The sequence below is a fragment of the Pseudorca crassidens genome, chromosome 21 (assembly GCF_039906515.1).
Source record: "Pseudorca crassidens isolate mPseCra1 chromosome 21, mPseCra1.hap1, whole genome shotgun sequence".
In the NCBI taxonomy this organism is placed as follows: domain Eukaryota; kingdom Metazoa; phylum Chordata; class Mammalia; order Artiodactyla; family Delphinidae; genus Pseudorca; species Pseudorca crassidens.
Window position 1 is genome coordinate 4,566,747 of NC_090316.1, and position 18,228 is coordinate 4,584,974.

Genomic DNA, 18,228 nt, shown 5'->3' on the forward strand with positions numbered 1-18,228 from the left:
ATAAACCTACCTAAGAAGATAAAAAACCTGTATGCAGAAAACTATAAGACACTGATGAAAGAAATTAAAGATGATACAAATGGAGGGAGAGATATACCATGTTCTTGGACTGGAAGAATCAACATTGTGAAAATGACTATACTACCCAAAGCAATCTACAGATTCAATGCAATCTCTATCAAACTACCAGTTGCATTTTTCACAGAACTAGAAGAAAAAGTTGCACAATTTGTATGGAAACACAAAAGACCCTGAATAACCAAAGCAATCTTGAGAAAGAAAAATGGAGCTGGAGGAATCAGGCTCCCTGACTTCAGGCTATACTACAAAGCTATGGTAATCAAGACAGTGTGGTACTGGCACAAAAACTGAAATATAGATCAGTGGAACAGGATAGAAAGCCCAGAGATATACCCATGTACATATGGTCACCTTATCTTTGATAAAGGCGGCAAGGGTATAAAATGGAGAAAAGATGGCCTCTTCAATAAGTGGTGCTGGGAAAACTGCACAGCTACATGTAAAAGAATGAAATTAGAACACTCCCTAACACCATACACAAAAATAAACTCAAAATGGACTAAAGACCTAAATGTAAGACCAGACACTATAAAACTCTCGAGGAAAACATAGGAAGAACAACTCTATGACATAAATCACAGCAAGATCCTTTCTGACCCACCTCCTAGAGTAATGGAAATAAAAACAAAAGTAAACAAATGGGACCTTATGAAACTTAAAAGCTTTTGCACAGCAAAGGAAACTATAATCAAGATGAAAAGACAACCCTCAGAATGGGAGAAAATATTTGCAAACGAAGCAACTGACAAAGGATTAATCTCCACAATTTACAAGCAGCTCATGCAGCTCAATATCAAAAAAAACAAACAACCCAATCCAAAAATGGGCAGAAGACCTAAATAGACATTTCTCCAAAGAAGATATACAGATGGCCAACAAACACATGAAAGGATGCTCAACATCACCAATCATTAGAGAAATGCAAATCAAAACTACAATGAGGTATCACTTCACACCTGTCAGAATGGCCATCATCAAAAAATCTACAAAGAATAAATGCTGGAGAGGGTGTGGAGAAAAGGGAACCCTCTTGCACTGTTGGTGGGAATGTAAATTGATACAGCCACTATGGAGAACAGTATGGAGGTTCCTTAAAAAACTAAAAACAGAATTACCATATGACCCAGCAATCCCACTCCTGGGCATATACCCTGAGAACACCATAATTCAAAAAAAGGCATGTACCACAATGTTCATTGCAGCTCTATTTACAATAGCCAGGACATGGAAGCAACCTAAGTGTCCATCGACAGATGAATGGATAAAGAAGATGTGGCACATATATAAAATGTAATATTACTCAGCCATAAAAAGGAACGAATTTGAGTTATTTGTACTGAGGTGGATGGACCTAGAGTCTGTCATACAGAGTGAAGTAAGTCAGAAAGAGAAAAACAAATACCGTATGCTAACACATATATACGGAATCTAAAAAAAAAGGTTCTGAAGAACCTAGGGGCAGGACAGGAATAAAGACGCAGATGTAGAGAATGGACTTGAGGACACGGGGAGGGGGAAAGGGTAAGCTGGGATGAAGTGAGAGAGTGGTATGGACTTATATACACTACCAAATATAAAATAGATAGCTAGTGGGAAGCAGCAGCATAGCACAGGGAGATCAGCTCGTGCTTTGTGACCACCTAGAGGGGTGGGATTGGGAGGGTTGGAGGGAGACGTAAGACGGAGGAGATATGGGGATATATGTATATGTATAGCTGATTCACTTAGTTATAAAGCAGAAACTAACACACCACTGTAAAGCAATTATACTCCAATAAAGATGTTAAAAAAAGAAAACAATAAGGACTCTTTATTTTTAAACATACTGCAATTCTATTACCTCATTAAGAATATTATCAACAATTCCTCAATATTGTCAAATAGCAAGTTCAATTTTCCTGTCTTTTTTACAGTTTAATTGCTCAAGTCAATATCCAAACATGTTCCATATACCCATTGCTTATATTTTTAATTTCTTTTTTCCCTTATAACTCAACTCCCATTTCTAGTTTATCCAGCACTAATAACATCACCATCACATGAAAAACTTGAAAACAGAACCATCTAAGGAAAGGTAAAAGAAGATATTTAAAAATTAAAATTAAAAAAAGCACTTATTTTCTTGTACATGCTTGTTCCCCAAGTGAAAAGGAGAAAGACGCTGTATTCTTACTACTTTTTCAGATTCTTTTCTGGTTCAGACAAATCTGAACTTCCCTGGGCTTCCATGGGCACACTGGAAAGTGATGGGGAAAGGTACAAGGCACTCTTGCTTTCCCCACAAGAGCTTTGTGCCCACAGGCTGCAAAGGGAGAATCACATGTAGAAGGAGTTTCAATTCCACAGTGGGGCAAGGTGGGATTCTTCTCTTTGCAAGAGTCTGATATGAGCTATCTACCACTTTAAACATCATGTAATAGATACATTCACATCCAAAGCACCAAATGAAAACACTCTAATAAACTGGAAGACCATTTACATCTTATCACCAAAGAAATGCAACTCCTCTTTACGGATTGCACTCCATCCCTAAAGGGTCAGAGTGATAAACTCCCCAAAGGTGCAGGATTTCCCCAAGCTAGCAGGTTTTTTCTTCCAATTTGGATCCGGCTCACTAATAAAATCTCATGGTCTTTCCTGAGACCGTAACCAGCTGAGCATGTGAAAATTCAATCTTATTCCTTTTAAGAGGAAAGCCCTCCCCTTGGCAAGGTGACGTGCCAGGCCTGGGTCTATTTTACTTTCTTTTCCTTCTGCAGTCCGCAAATCCACTCACCAGAATCGTTGTTTACCAGGCAGGAGAAGGAATCCCCTCTCCAAGCTGGCCGACCCTAACCAAGGGAGAGTCCACCCTGAGGTCGGAGGTCCCCACCGCAGGAGCTGGGAAGCTGGACCAGAGGCGTGGCCTCTGGGTTCAGAGCCAAGAGGAGGAAGACATCAGTGTGGCAGCACCTCCCAAGCCCATCACAGGCCTCTTCCATGCGCTATGTGGCAGGATGTGAGAGTCTGTCAGGAAATAATGATTGCTCAAGTATTTTCTTCTACATCTTCAGCCACGTGGGAGAATTGAAGGCAGAGAGCCATTCGCACTAGGTTATTATTTCCCTGAAGTCAGGGACCATCTCTTATTTGACACTGAATCCCTAATGCCTAGGACTACACTGGGCACGGTGGACACAGTAAGTTTTCATTTAATCCAGGAATAACGGTCAAAGTACCCTTTCTGAATACAGTTATTCCGTATTCTATTTTCCCCAGTGTGCCCCCCGCCAACGCCTGCTTACCTCAGCGCGAACCTTAGAAAGGACACCACAATGATGAGCACCAGGCCGACAAGGAATGCGATACTCACGGCTGCAAAAATAAAGAAACGTATCATCACCAAAAGCTGTCGTGTCATCACAGTGAATCAGTAAATGAAAAATGCAAACAATATGAAAAAGAATGTATACATACGTATAACTGAATCACTTTGCTGTATAGTAGAAATTAACACAACATTGTAAATCAACTATAGTTCAGTAAAACAAATTTTAAAATTAAAAAAAGAAAAAGGGGGCTTCTCTGGTGGCGCAGTGGTTAAGAGTCCGCCTGCCGATGCAGGGGACACGGGTTCGTGCCCCAGTCCGGGAAGATCCCATATGTCGTGGAGTGGCTGGGCCCGTGAGCCATGGCCGCTGAGCCTACACGTCCGGAGCCTGTGCTCCGCAATGGGAGAGGCCACAACAGTGAGAGGCCCGCATACCGCAAAAAAAAAAAAAAGAAAAAGGCAAACAAATAAAAATGGAAACATATGAAGGAAAAGCCTATATCCTTATGTGAAATTTATTATTAACAACTGAGAATACTCTTCATGAGGGAAGCGCTAATTTTCATCATGAAAAATATCAAACATACACAAAAGTACAGAGAACTGTACAATAAACCCACATATAGCTGTCACCTAGATTCTAGAATATCAAACATTGCCACTCTTGCTTCATCTACTACTACTACTCACCCTTTTTTTTTTTTCCACCTGAAGTGTTTTAAGCAAATCCCAGACATCAAGCTATTTCATTCCCACATCTTCAGGATGTATCTCTATGTACGTCATGCAATTCTTACGTGACCCCCTGAGGAGGACACTGTATCTCTTCTGTAGGACGCTACCGAAGACACACGGCCTCTTCTGGGTCACAAGAAGGCAGCAAGCAAACCAAAGTAACAAAATAACTGGCCAGTCCTCTTCAAAAGCGTCAAGGTCATGAAAGACCAAGAAAGGCTGATTAGAGGCCATGAGGTTAGATTAGAGGAGGCCTGGGAGACCTGATCACTAAATGCTCTGTGGGACCCTGGACACAAAACGGACACAAGTAGGACAACTGGAGAAATCTGAGAACTCCGCAGCTCAGTTAATAGCGCTGTGTGCATGACATTCCTGGTTTCAATCACTGTACATGGAATCACTGTACTGTGATTATATAGTTTAGGGGCTTAGGGGAAGCTGAGTGAAGGGTATATGGAAATCCTGTTTTGCAACGTTTCTGTGAGTCTAAAACTATTTCAAAATTAAAAGTTTCTTAAGAATGGACCTTTTGCTGTATAAGCACAACGTCATACAAAATTAATAATTCCCTGGCTAACACTGAGTCCATATTCAAATTTTTCTAGTTGCCTCGAAAATGTGTGTTGTAGTCCATGTGTTCAAATCAGGATCCAAGCAAGGCTCGCATCTTGCCTGCATTGTTAACGTGCCTTAAGCTCCATGCATTGGTCCACAGCCACTGACTTGATTTACACGAGGCTGGCTGTCTCCTATCAGGGCATCTCATTCGCGGTCTAGATCTGCCAGGACCCCTCGCCTGGTGTCACTCAACTTGTTCCTCTATCCTCTGTGCGTTCTATAAATGGGAAGTTAGCTGTAAAGCCTTGGCCGAGAAGTCCCACTTCTCTGGCAGGAACGCGTCGCAGGTGCTGTGTCTTTCCCACCACGTCCCATCAGGAGCACCTCCTGCTTCAGACCTTGTGCCCGATGCCCGCATTCAGCTGGTGAAGGCCTGTCCCCTCCCGTGTAAAGTTCCCCTTTCATTGGATGGTTCCATCCACTCATGGCTTTTGCCTAAATCAGTAACTTCAATGCGCATTGCAAAATATTCTGCCACATTATTAGCTGGATTCCTTCTCTAAAGAATTTACCCTCATCACCTAGGACTATTTCGTTACCCTAAGATATAGTCAAAACAGGAAAGGCAGGAGAGATGATCCTGCCTTCACCAGGATCATCAGTTAACACCAGGTGTCCTTGTTACCCTCAAAGGCAACCAAAATATTGTTTTTGTTGGGGGCCTTGTGCTTTTTAGCTTCATAGTGAACTCACTGGTTTTTGTATGTGCAACGTGTTTCCGTCAGTTACATTCATTATTCTTTTAATGATTAAATCATCCCGCGTTGACTCTTTCACATTGGCTCTAACCAGTGTTCTTCTGACAGTCTTCAACAGCGTCACTGTGTACAGTACTTATTGTTGGAACAGCCCCAGGGATTCCTGATACTATCTACTGGGGGCTTGGAGGGACAGATTTTCTCCAGTGGAGTTATTAGAGAACGAACGATCCCTCCTGAACCCAAGGGGACCTCTGGACAGTCAGAGACACATACAGGAAACACTGTACCCTAAATCCTAAAACAAAGAAAGACACCTGACAGCCAACTGTCTTATTTCTAGTTTCTTTCCACTGCATTAATTTTTTTGGCTTATTTATACTTCATAATACACTAAATAAAAACTATGAGAATATGTTGATACATCAAATAATTTTTTGTATGTCACATAATTTTCTTAGTCTACACCAATGACACAATAAATATATTATAAATATGCCATAACTGAGATAGACAACCTATAATCCAGGATTTAAATTACCCGAAATGTCGCAAACAGTACTCAAAAAGTAAAACCGTTGAAAATGCAAATTTACCAAGAGGGACTTCCCTGGTGGTCCAGTGGTTGAGACTCTGTGCTCCCAGTGCAGGGGGCCCAGGTTTGATCCCTGGTCAGAGAACTAGATCCCACATGCATGCTGCAACTAAGGAGCCTGCGTGCTACAACTAAGACCTGGAGCAGCCAATAAATAAATAAATAAATAATTTTAAAAAATAAAAATCAATCAAGAGCATGTACGTACGAAGGTTACTGTCAACTGGCTTCTCATTAACGACCAGGTCACATGCAATTTCATTGACTCCACCGTGGGTGTGCTTTACCAAGAGAGAATAGTTTCCAAATTCCCCAAATTTGTATTCCAGCCTACAAAGATTACGGAAAATGAAGAAACATCATTAGGTTAGGAAATAAGCAGTTGGATGTTGGTAATGTCACCCAGGCAGAGTGACAGGCATTCCTGGGTGCAGATCAGGGAAGACACAGAAAGATATTTTGAGAGAAGAAGCTAAAAACCAAACAGGAAAAAAATAGTAGAGAGAAAGTACAGGTGTCAGTAGGTCACATCATAGCAGGTACGAACCTACAAACTTGCTTCTCCTCCGCAGTGTCATTAAGCTGCAGGATGGATCCGTGCTGGGTGCTCACAGCCACAGCCTCAATGCTGGGCTCCCCGGGTTTCCTGCTCTGGGAGACGTCAACCAGGACCTGGAGCAGGCACTACACGATCCAAGCACAGGCCAGGTGTTAGGGGTTTGACAGTCTGTGGTTGCTGGGTATCCAACTGAAGACCTGAGATAACTTTTCCTTCATGCTTATAGAAAACTTTTACACTTCAATAATTTAGGTAAAATTTGCCTACATAACTAGGTGTTGCTATGGAACTACATAATCTTTGTTCATAGGTACATTCTTCACATAATTAACAAATACAGCATCCCTTTAATCTTGCATTCTATGGTTTTACTTAATATTATTTAACAAATAAACTTCCATGATTCTACCTAATTTGCATATTTATAATTTTTAATGGTTGCATTATATTCCATCAAATACTATCGCTATGAATACTTAGGGTGCTTTCAAAGCTCGTTTTATCTTTTTGTATATAACTTATATAAATTATATTGCTTTGGAAGATATATAATTTAATTATATGATATATAATAATATAAATCTACTTATATTTATAATTTATATAAATTATATTGTTTTAAAAGATCTACACATGATGTTCTTATTCCTTTAAACTCTTTCCCTAAGACAAATTTCCAAAACTGAGATTACTGGATTAAAAAAATAATCATTTTAATGGTTCTTGTTACACGTGGCCAAATAGCACTCACATAAGAAAAATTACAATAGATTTATTTCTCATCAGCCTTACCAGGACTTCATATCATTCTTCCTTTTGTTCAGGTACTAGGTGTTTATGATACCACAGCATTAAGATTACATTTTAAATTAGAAGTAGATTAAATAATTCAATTTTCTTTTGCTCTTTTATGTTCCTTATGGTGTGAACCACCTGGTAGACACTCAATTCCCTCAAACAGAATCTTAGAAATCTGTCCTCGTACACTGCAACATGAAACTTCTAACTCTCTCAAACGCTTCTCCACTCTAGTGCTTTCATCTTATTATGTTGTTGTTTTTAAAGTTTTACAGAGTCACATTACTCTGGTTTGTTATTTCTTCTATGGCTTCATGAGTTTAACAATGTATTCTGCATTTTTTAGTATTTGTTAAATTTGTGGGTTTTGTTTTTTTTTACTTGAATCCACTTGGGGTATTTGATAGATGGTATCCCATAATTCTAAATACCTTTCCCATGGTTTTAGCTGTTAAATTCTTACGTAAATTAGATTCTACTTCTTATACTTCGTTTGGCCCGTTGGTCTTCATTTATCTTTTTTGGCTACATTCACGACCGTGCTCTGCGATACTTCTTATCCGGTACAGCAAGTCTCCGTACCATCCGTTCTCCTTTTGGGCCATCCTCTGATTCTCTTGCACACTTACTTTTTCATAGACATTTTGGAATTATTTTTATGCAGCTTCTATAAAGTATCCACAAGCAATTGTGTTGAATGTATAAACTAATTTGGGAAGTATTGCCATTTTTCCTACGTTTAGGTGTCACATCAGCGTGCATTGGCTATTTCTCCATTTAGCCTATAATTTTCCCATTAAAATTTTATCATTGTCCATATATATGACCTCTTATAGATTCCTCAAGATGAAAATATAAGTTATCATAAATCTCTCAATATGCCAACTTATTCTACCTGATAATTTATTTAAGATTTTTACACCCACATTAATTAGAAAGATTGACCTGCATTTTCTGTCATGTCTTGGCTAGATTTTAAGATCAACACCCTGCAGAATGAATCAGATACCAAGACATCATTTTTTTTATTGTTGTTATATTTAGGGTCAGTTTATATAGATTAAGAATTATTTATTATTTGAAAATGCAGGAGAAAATGACCTATTTTTAGGTAGAGAAATTCATTACAACTCTCCAGATTCTTAATCAGTTGCTGATCTATTTATATCCTCAATTTCTTGAATCAATCTTCATATTATATTTTTTGAAGGAAATCAATCAATTTTTGTACTTTAAATTGATCAGTCTTAACTGTTCATTGGACCATAATTATTTCAATTTCTGTTGAAATATAATTGCTAATTTTATTAATTTCCATTGTTCCCTTAAATGTATCAATAATTTATCAATTGTGTGACTTTTATTTATTTTTTAATTTTTCAAATTTTTATTGGAGTATTGTTGATTTACAATGCTGTGTTATAGTTTCAGGTGTACAGCAAAGTGAATCAGTTACACGTATACATATATCCACTCTTTTTCTTTGTTTAGGTTCTTTTCCCATATAGGCCATTACAGAGTATGTGTGACTTTTATTTTAGAAAACCATCTCTTGGCTCATTCTTATTCCCAGTTTTTTTCTCATTTTGCAGTTTCCATAGTTACTGTTTTTATTGCTTCCTTTTTTCTTGTTTGGATGATGACACTGCTTTCCAAGACCTTGAGATCCTTACTCAGTAGCTTTTCTTTTCCCCTTTTTTTCCTGATTAACATAAAGCAGGGTCCAGAAAGGAAAGCGGACACACTCTGAAGCTAGACTGAGGGGTGAGGACCCCAGCACTGCCACGTGACAGCGGGGGGACCTGGGATAAAGTCACTTTCCCGCTCTTAATCTCAGCATCACCATCTGCAGAATCCAGGTATTTCCTGGATTGCTGTGAGGATTAAATGAGATATAATGTATCTAAAACAGAGCAGGCCCTCAGTAAACAGCAGCGACAACTTGTATTAACATTATCTTTACTGTTAGAAACATTTAGACACAAATTTTCATAAGAATTGCTTTGGCCAGGTCAAAGATTTTTCTATGACATTTACGGCTGTATTCTCTCTCCTATTAGTATTTTTTTGTTATGCAGAGGTAGGAAATTGCAGAAAGTATAATCTCTGCCGTTTGTGTTTAGTCTCGTTTGACAACACATGATTGATGTTTTGTTAAATACATTACAGATATTTTTGAAGTTATTGATTTTTTTCTACTTAATTTAAGGTCCTTTTAGTCCCTCTTGTGATAAGCCTTTTCTTGGTCTTGACCTACCTTTTTAATATTACCAATGTTCTGTGTTTCACTTAACTTTACAGGAGGTGTCATGTACTTCTCCATCATCTTCTAGCTGATACCCACACTGGGGACTTTTAAAATTTGTTTTCTTTCTTAAAAAGCTATTTACACTAAATAGGTCACTATCCATTAAAATTCCTCCTCTGAAGGTGGTACATTGAAGCTCTCAATCTGGAAGTAAAGACTATTTCATTTTACATGGAAGAATAGCCCTGTCCTTAAAAAGCAACAAGGTCTAGCATAGGAGCAACACCTTCAGATAAAATCCTTTATCATCAGAAGGGCCTCAGCCTAAGCGTCCAGTGGCCCTCACCGCCCCGCCCTACCCGCCCCCCCCCACCCCCGCCGTGTCTCACTCCTTCCTTCTCTGGTCCAGCAGGAGGGTTATGCAGTGGGCAGAGGAGCCAAAACACGTCTATCACTTCAGGCTTCACAAGGGATCAAATTGAATGGACTCCAAAAGGGAGTGTGAATATCCTGCTGAGACCCCATCCTAGTGCATCACCCTCTGCAACTTGAAACCAGTGGTGTGGCTGCCCTGTCACACTCTAGGCCCCTTGATTAATGGCTCTGAGGGTACAGGCTATAAGAGGTGGCAGAAATGAGCAAGTGGCCCGGATCTGGTTTATGCTCTTATTGTGGAATGAAAGGATGCTTGTCACATTAAAAAAAAAAACGAAAAACAAAAAAAAATGTCTATCAATTTTGCTCATCACAGAAACTGGTTTGAAAAAGATGGGCAGGGAAACGATAAAAAAGGGATGCTGCCCATTGCTAGGCATCCTCCGTGATGGAATTTCTTCTGAGTCTTTGTCTAGCCTGTTTGTTTCCTCACCTGTAAAGCTGAGGCTAACATGTGAAGGGCTTCAGGTCTGACAGCACTGGGGCCATATCAAACCAGCCCCAAAGCAAACACAACTGTGAGCAAGCACGCAGCACCTACATGATAACAGCGATCGAAATTCCAGTAGATGGTCAGGTTTGTCCCAGGCAGTTCATTATGGATGAGCAGCAAAGCCTGGTCCATCTTCAGCTCCAAGTGCCTTTTTTTCCCTAAGTCTGGTAAGAATTAGAAAAAAAAAAGAAAAAGAAAAACTAGGCACCTGAAAGATGTGTCAGACACAAAGTGCATCAGAGTGGAAAGTGGCTTCTCAGGAGCGCTTCTCAAATGCCTGGGGTCTCTCGTCCCTCATGCCGTGTCCACACGGATGTGCACGTGCACACACGCACCCAGTTCCCTTCCACACACATGCCTCTACTACAAACAAGGATTCAATCAACACCATTCGCATCTTCCAATCACCAAGTACTAAGGTGTGAGGGGCACCAAGTTTAGTTGTTTCCGTGCAACTTCTATTTGATAATATAACAACCTCATGAGCTAGGTATTTTCTCCATCCTACGGATGAAGAAATTAAGGCCCACAAAAATTACATAACTGCCCATGGCCACAGAGGTTTTCAGTAAAATCACTGACATGAACCCAATCTGCGTGATTCCGAAGCTCCAACTTTCCTGGCCCACATCACTCAGCTCTGAGCTGGGATGGGCAGCTCTTAAGACCTGCAGGACCCCAGACTAGGGAGTCAGGACGCGCAGAGCAGCAGTGTTCCTGGGGGATCTGCACGCCCTTTACAGTCCGAGAAGCTCTGCCTGATGTCACTTTTGTTTGGAGTTCTGCATCTCCTGGTTTCCATGGCAGACATGAGGCGGGGAAGGAGAGAGGGTAAGTCTGAAGGGCAGAAAGAGCCACTGCTCCATATTCCCTGGGCTTAGAGCTCATCACTTTACCAGATGCTCTCAGGGTACCATAAGGATGATGCATCTTCTACCTTTCAGTCTGCCAATTTGGTAGGAAAACAGTGAACTATTATTGGCTAAAGTTAAAGCAAAGTGTTTCATCCAGATCAACTAGGCCATTTATATCTGTTATATTATATGAAAGAGAAATCACCATCTAGCTTCTAGGCAAAAGAAAAAAAGGGAAACTTTCTTTAATTTTTTATTTTATACTGGAGTCTAGTTGATTTACAATGTTGTGTTAGTTTCAGATGTAGAGCAAAGTGATTCCATTATACATACACATATATCCATTCTTTATTTTTTTAATTAATTTATTTATTTGGTTGCACCGGGTCTTAGTTGTGGCAGGCGGCCTCCTTAGTTGCAGCTCGCCAGCTCCTTAGTTGCAGCACGTGGGCTCCTCAGTTGCGGCAGGTGGGCTCCTTAGTTGTGGCATGTGAACTCTTACTTGCGGCATGCATGTGGGATCTAGTTCCCTGACCAGGGATCGAACCCAGGCCCCCTGCATTGGGAGCACAGAGTCTTATCCACTGCGCCACCAGGGAAGTCCCCATATATCCATTCTTTTCCAGATTCTTTTCCCATGTAGCCTATTACAGAATACTGAGTCCCCTGTGCTACACAGTAGGGCCTTGTTAATTATCTATTATATATACATATATATAGTAGTGCATATATGTTAATCCCAAACTCCTAATTTATTCCTCCCCACACACATTTCCCCTTTGGTAACCATAAGTTTGTTTTCAAAGTTTGTGAGTCTATTTCTGTTTTGTAAATAAGTTCATTTGTATCATTTATTTTTAGATTCCACATATAAGTGATATCATATGATATTTGTCTTTGTCTGACTTACTTCACTTAGTATGATAATCTCTAGCTGCATCCATGTTGATGCAAATGGCATTATTTCATTCTTTTTTATGGCTGAGTAATACTCCACTGTATATATGTACCACATCTTCTTTATCCATTCCTCTGTTGATGGACATTTAGGTTGCTTCCATGTCCTGGCTATTGTAAATAGTGCTGCAATGAACATTGGGGTGCATGTGTCTTTTCAAATTATGTTTTTTTCCAGATATATGCCCAGGAGTGGGATTGCTGGATCATATGGTAGCTCTATTTTTAGTTTTTTAAGGAACCTCCATACTGTTCTCCACAGTGGTTGTAACAATTTACATTCCCACCAACAGTGTAAGGGTTAAGGGAAACTATTTAATAACACAACCAGAAAGGTAATAATCTAGCCTCTTTTATTTTGTAATATGAAAGCTTAATTCAGGGCTCCCCAGTACCTCATCTGGTTAATTCAGAAAATTCTTCACTGCAGCCAGCCTAAATCCCTCATTTTTAGCGTTCATCCTAATTTACCCTTATTTAGCTCTCAGTGAAGACAAAACACAGAGTATATATAACTTTTAATAATCTACTGAGGCTTTTTTTCCCTTCCAGGCTAAACAAAGCTTTATCAATCACTTTTTCTGTTCTTTGGTCGCCCTACGGCGAGCGGCCAGCAGAAGCAGCGTTTGAGACCAGGAGTATAACATGGTGGGTTAAGTGTGTGGACTCCATGTTGGGCCAACTTGAATCTGGACCCCACCCTGCCTCAGCATCCTCATCAATAAATTAGGGGTCATAACAGTGTGTGCTTCGGAGGATTGCTGGGGAGGCTAAAATTGATAACACTAGCAAAGTGCTTGACAGAGAACCTCAAACAAAGTAAGTGTTCGACAAATGATGATTATAATGACCTGGGCCACATCCAACCAATGCAGGGGACAAGAGGGGCTTCGTCAGAATCAGGAACATGTGGTTAAATATTTTGAAAAGTTGTTTCTTCTCTTTTCATTTAACCTTATTTCCAATTTTTCCCCATTCCCCTTTTTTCCAATTATAAGAAATGATGCTATATCCTATATAAAAATGGTGCTATAGACACCTGAAAATCAACATGCTCTTCTTTCAACATAGTTCCTTAAGAATGAACTTCCAGGAGTGAAATTTTCAATCAAAAATAGCTTTTTAAATAGTTTTTGATATGTTTAGCCAAATTCCTCTCCCAATTTAGCTGTGCCGGTTTATAAAGACAACTGTGGTGTTCATCGGCTCCCAGGTGACACCAAAAACGACACACTTACTGTGCTCCAGGTCCCAACAGCCTCGTGAAACAGCTGCTGGTGTCTCCAGCCTCCGGATGAGGTATGGAAGGCCTGGAGAGGTCACACACCAGACTGACTCACCAGTCTGGCCAGCATCTAACCTCTATGCTCCCAGTCTCCTGAGACTAAGCAGATCTGTCCCCTAGCAGCTGGGCCAGTTTAATTTTTTCCCTTGCGTTTTAGCCCGAAGTATAGAAAATATAATTTCCTTATTATTTTAGTTCTGAACTGACAATTAGCAAGTTCGAACATGTTTTCCAAATGTTGACTATCAGTACTTTCCTTTCCTGTGAATTGTTGGAATGTTTATTTAACCACTTAGCCCCTGTGATATTAAATCCTTTGTCATACTTGTCATAATGTTTTCAAGTATTTCTCTTTTTCATTTCCCTTGTTCAGGTTTGAGAGCTTCCATTTGCAAATTTATAGTCACTAGCTGTTGACCTTTTCCTCCGTAATTGTTCTATACAGCATCATCCCTTCAGAGCTGTAGTAACTACTCTTTTTATTCATACTTCTATGAGTCTTCAGTGGTGGGTGAAATACGGTTCTTGTTTCATGCTTAATTTTTCCATGTGAATTTCAGACTTTGAAGGCTCTTAATTGTCATCAATATTATTTTATATAAGGTTGTATGAAGGGCTAATGCTAGCTGAACATCAGAATTACCTGGCAAGCTAAAAAAAACACAAAACCAGACTTCCCTGGTGGTGCAGTGGTTAAGAATCCGCCTGCCAATGCAGGGGACATGGGTTCGAGCCCTGGTCCAGGAAGATACCACATGCCGCGGAGCAACTAAGTCCGTGTGCCACAACTGCTGAGCCTGCGCTCTAGAGCCCAGGAGCCACAACTACTGAGCCCACATGCCACAGCTACTGAAGCCCATGTGCCTAGAGCCCATGCTCCACAACAAGAAAAGCCACTGCAATGAGAAGCCCACACATTGCAATGAAGAGTAACCCCCGCTCGCTGCAACTAGAGAAAGCCCGCATGCAGCAACAAAGACCCAACGCGGCCAAAAATAAAATATAAATAAATAAATAAAATAATAACATAAATAAATTAATTAATACATAATTTAAAAACAAAACAAAAAAATACCAATGCCCTGGCTCCACCCCAGACCTATTAAATCAGAATCTCTGCCCAACCAGTATGATTTATTTTTTGTATTTTTTAAATTGAGGTATAGCTGATTTATAATATATTAGTTTCAGGTGTATTACATAGTGATTCAAAATTTTTATAGATTATACTCCATTTAAAGTTACTATAAAATATTGGCCATATCCCTCATGCTATACAATATATCCTTGTAGTTTACTTTATACATAGCAGTTTGTATCTCTTAATCCTCTACCCTCGTTCTTGCCCCTCCCCCTTTCCTTTCCCCACTGGTAACCACTAGTTTGTTCTCTATATCTGTGAGTCTATTTCTGTTTTGTTATATTCATTCATTTTATTTTTAGATTCCACATATAAATTACAACATACAGTATTTGCCCTTCTCTGACTTATTTCACTTAGTATAATACCCTCATATCCATGTTGCTGCAAATGGCATTATTTCATTCATTCTTTTTTATGGCTGAGTAATATTCCATTGTATATATGTACCACATCTTTATCCATTCATCTGTTGATGGACACTTAGGTTGCTTCCATATCTTGGCTATTGTAAACAATGCTGCTATGAACACTGGGTGCACGTATCTTTTTGAATTAATGTTTTCATTTTCTTCAGTTACATACCCAGGAGTGGAATTGCTGGATCATATGGCAGTTCTATTTTTAGTTTTTTGAGGAACCTCCAAACTGTGCTCCATAGTGGCTGCACCAATTTACATTCCCACCAACAGTGTAGGAGGGTTCCCTTTTCTCCACACCCTCATCAACACTTACCCTCCTCAAAACAGCAGCAACAGACACTGTGAGTGTAAGGCCAGGGGATTCTGACATCTTTGTACCTTTTTGCATTATTTGAGCATTTTTAAAAAAACCAATGAGTCTGTGGGATTAGCAGATGCAAACTATTATATATAGAATGAATAAGCAACAAGGTCCTACTATAGAGCACAGGGAACTATATTCAGTATCCTATGATAAAGCACAATGGAAAAGAATATGAAAAAGAATGTATATATATGTATAACTGAATCATTTGCCATACAGCAGAAATTAACACATTATAAATCAGCTATAGTTCAATACAATAAATTTTTTAAAAACCCAATGAGTGTGTAGTCTGTACCACTCACACACACACACACACACACACACACAAACACAAAGGACGAAATTCCTAAGCCATCCAATATGACGCCGAAATTGAAACTGATGCTCAGTTTCTAGAAAAAGCTGCCAACAGCTGAACTTACAAATACCAGGGCAGGGACTTCCCTCGTGGTGCAGTGGTTAAGACTCCGCGCTCCCAATGCAGGGGGCCCAGGGTTCGATCCCTGGTCAGGGAACTAGATCCCACATGCATGCTGCAACTAAGAGTTTGCATGCCACAACTAAGGAGCGCGCCTGCCACAACTCGCCCTGCGCAACCAAATAAATATTTTTTAAAAAAAGAAATACCAGGGCAGCCTCAAGGAGCATTACATACAACAGACAATTCCCTCTTCCTGTCTACAATGTCTTGGTGAGGAAATAAACCAAACAAAGTCACGTTTCAATAGTGCCCAAGTAACTGTACTGCTCGCATATTAGGCTTTTACTTCATATCCAAATACTCAATTTCTGGTTCTAGCTCCCTGCTCGTAAGTGTCTTTGCTGAGCATATCTGAAAAGACATAGTCTACTTAATTTTTTTTTTTTTCTTTTCAAGTAAACTTGAGTCCACAAATCATATAAAGGTGGAGTTCTTAGTAGGAATCTGTCCCGCCCAAAGTTGGCCTCCAGGTGGCACTAAAAGCCTGGCTGACCTGGCAACACTGCTCTGTGAAGGTTCGGGAGTGGATGGCTTCAGAACGCTACTAGTATGCTCTCCCTCACTACACAGAATCACTGCTTAGAAACTTACCTTTTTCCTACAATAATTATCAGTATTAACTGATGCTAAAGCACAAAAATAGAGCGTTGTACGGGTTCAGTCTCTGACAAGTTGTGACAGGGCAGATTATGTAACCCCTTGAGGTCCGTTGCTCGATTATAAAAGGGAGGGAGTGACGAGACTGAGCTCGGGGGCGGGGGAGACACTGTATTAAACGTAATCAGCTAAGATGCTTTTTCAAAATTGATTTTGTCTTCTCCCTACAACATTTTGATCGAGGAGGAGCGGCAGTTTGAACCACACACGCTGACACCAAAACCCCCGCGTTCTGATACAAAGGTGATGGGATGAAGGGAGCAGAGGCAAGTGGCCCCCCAGCTACCCAGGTGATAAGCAGACCTTCCCCAACACTGACCGAACCGGGTTTGCTGCCCTTGGCTGATCCCAAGGGCTGACCTTCGACCACAGCATCCCCTGGGGAGGGGCATGGGACTGAGATCTTCTAGGGCCCTGGGTCCTCGTCCAAGGGGTCTAGCGGGAGGTCCTGGAATTTGCCTTTTTTTTTCCACTTCCCTGGCAAGCTCGGAGACCAGGCAAGCTGGGGAAACGCTCGCTGAGCCGAGGTTCACCTCTCCTCTCCTCCCTGCCGGACATGAACACCGATCCCCCCGAGCCCTCCCAGGCCGCCGACCTCGCCCGGGGCGCCCCTGCAGACCGCAGCCCCGGCGCTCCGCCCGTCACCATGGAAGCGGAACCGCCCAGCGGGCCGGGGAGGCTCGCTCGAGATCCGACCCCGCGCCTCGGCCGCCAGCTCCCGCGCCCGCCGCCTCCCGCGCGCTCCCGCTGCGCCCCCGGCCCGGGCCGCGGTGACCCCGGAGCCCAGCACAGCCGAGCCGGCCTCTCCGTCCCGCCGCGCACGGAGCTGCGTGCTCGGGCCGCGGCTCCGGCGGGTCCCCCGCAACCCCTCCGTGCGGCGGACGGAGCGGGGCGCCGGCCCGGCTCCGATCAGCTTTGCATTAGGGGGCGACAGGTCTCCGGGTCAAAGGCACTCCATGAAGCCCGAGGAGCGCCACTCCCGCCCTCCTGCGTCCTCCCGCGGGTCGGCCTCCGTGCACGAGCCCCGGCCCCGCCACGACAGCGCGGCGGAAACGACACGCGAGTTCCGGGCGCTGCTCCTCCCGAGCTGTCCCGCGCGCCGCCCCGGGGAGGGGACAGTCGCCGCCCCGCGGGCCTGGCCGGAGCGCGCACTCACCTGGCGTCGGGGAGCTGCCGGGGGCCAGCAGCGCGGCGCTCAGCACGGACGCGGCCAGCAGCAGCGCGGCCAGCGCCCAGCCCGCGGCCCCCGTCCCGCTCATGCCGCCCGCCGACCCCGCGCCGCCGCCGCCGCCGCCGCCGCCGCCGCGCTCCCGGGACCCGCGCTGCTCGGCCGCACACGTCCGCGAGCCCGTCATCGCCCGGCGATCGGCCCCGGGGGCGGGGCGCGAGCCACCGCGGGGGCGGGGCGGGGGCGGATCTTCCGGGGGAGGGGAGCTCACCGCACCCGGAACCGCTGCGCAGGGTTTTGCTTTTTTTTGGGTTGTTGTTTTT

The 18,228-nt window shown here is 42.3% G+C and overlaps 1 protein-coding gene across 3 annotated transcripts in view; it reads right to left on the reverse strand.

Annotated features, from left to right (window-relative positions):
- HGSNAT (heparan-alpha-glucosaminide N-acetyltransferase) overlaps positions 1–18,046 on the reverse strand; it is a 46,854-nt gene extending 28,808 nt beyond the window's left edge. For 2 of the 3 annotated variants that reach the window (XM_067721506.1, XM_067721508.1), the window contains exons 1-5: positions 17,894–18,046; positions 10,622–10,737; positions 6,588–6,724; positions 6,249–6,370; positions 3,366–3,435 (exon numbers count right to left, since the gene is read on the reverse strand). In XM_067721506.1, the coding sequence (XP_067577607.1) occupies positions 3,366–3,435; positions 6,249–6,370; positions 6,588–6,724; positions 10,622–10,737; positions 17,894–17,996 (548 nt within the window). In that variant the 5' untranslated portion in view covers positions 17,997–18,046. Of the gene's footprint in view, positions 1–3,365; positions 3,436–6,248; positions 6,371–6,587; positions 6,725–10,621; positions 10,738–16,021; positions 17,318–17,893 lie in introns of those variants that run through there. The other variant, XM_067721507.1, reaches the window with a different exon arrangement.
- Positions 18,047–18,228: the final 182 nt, after the last annotated feature.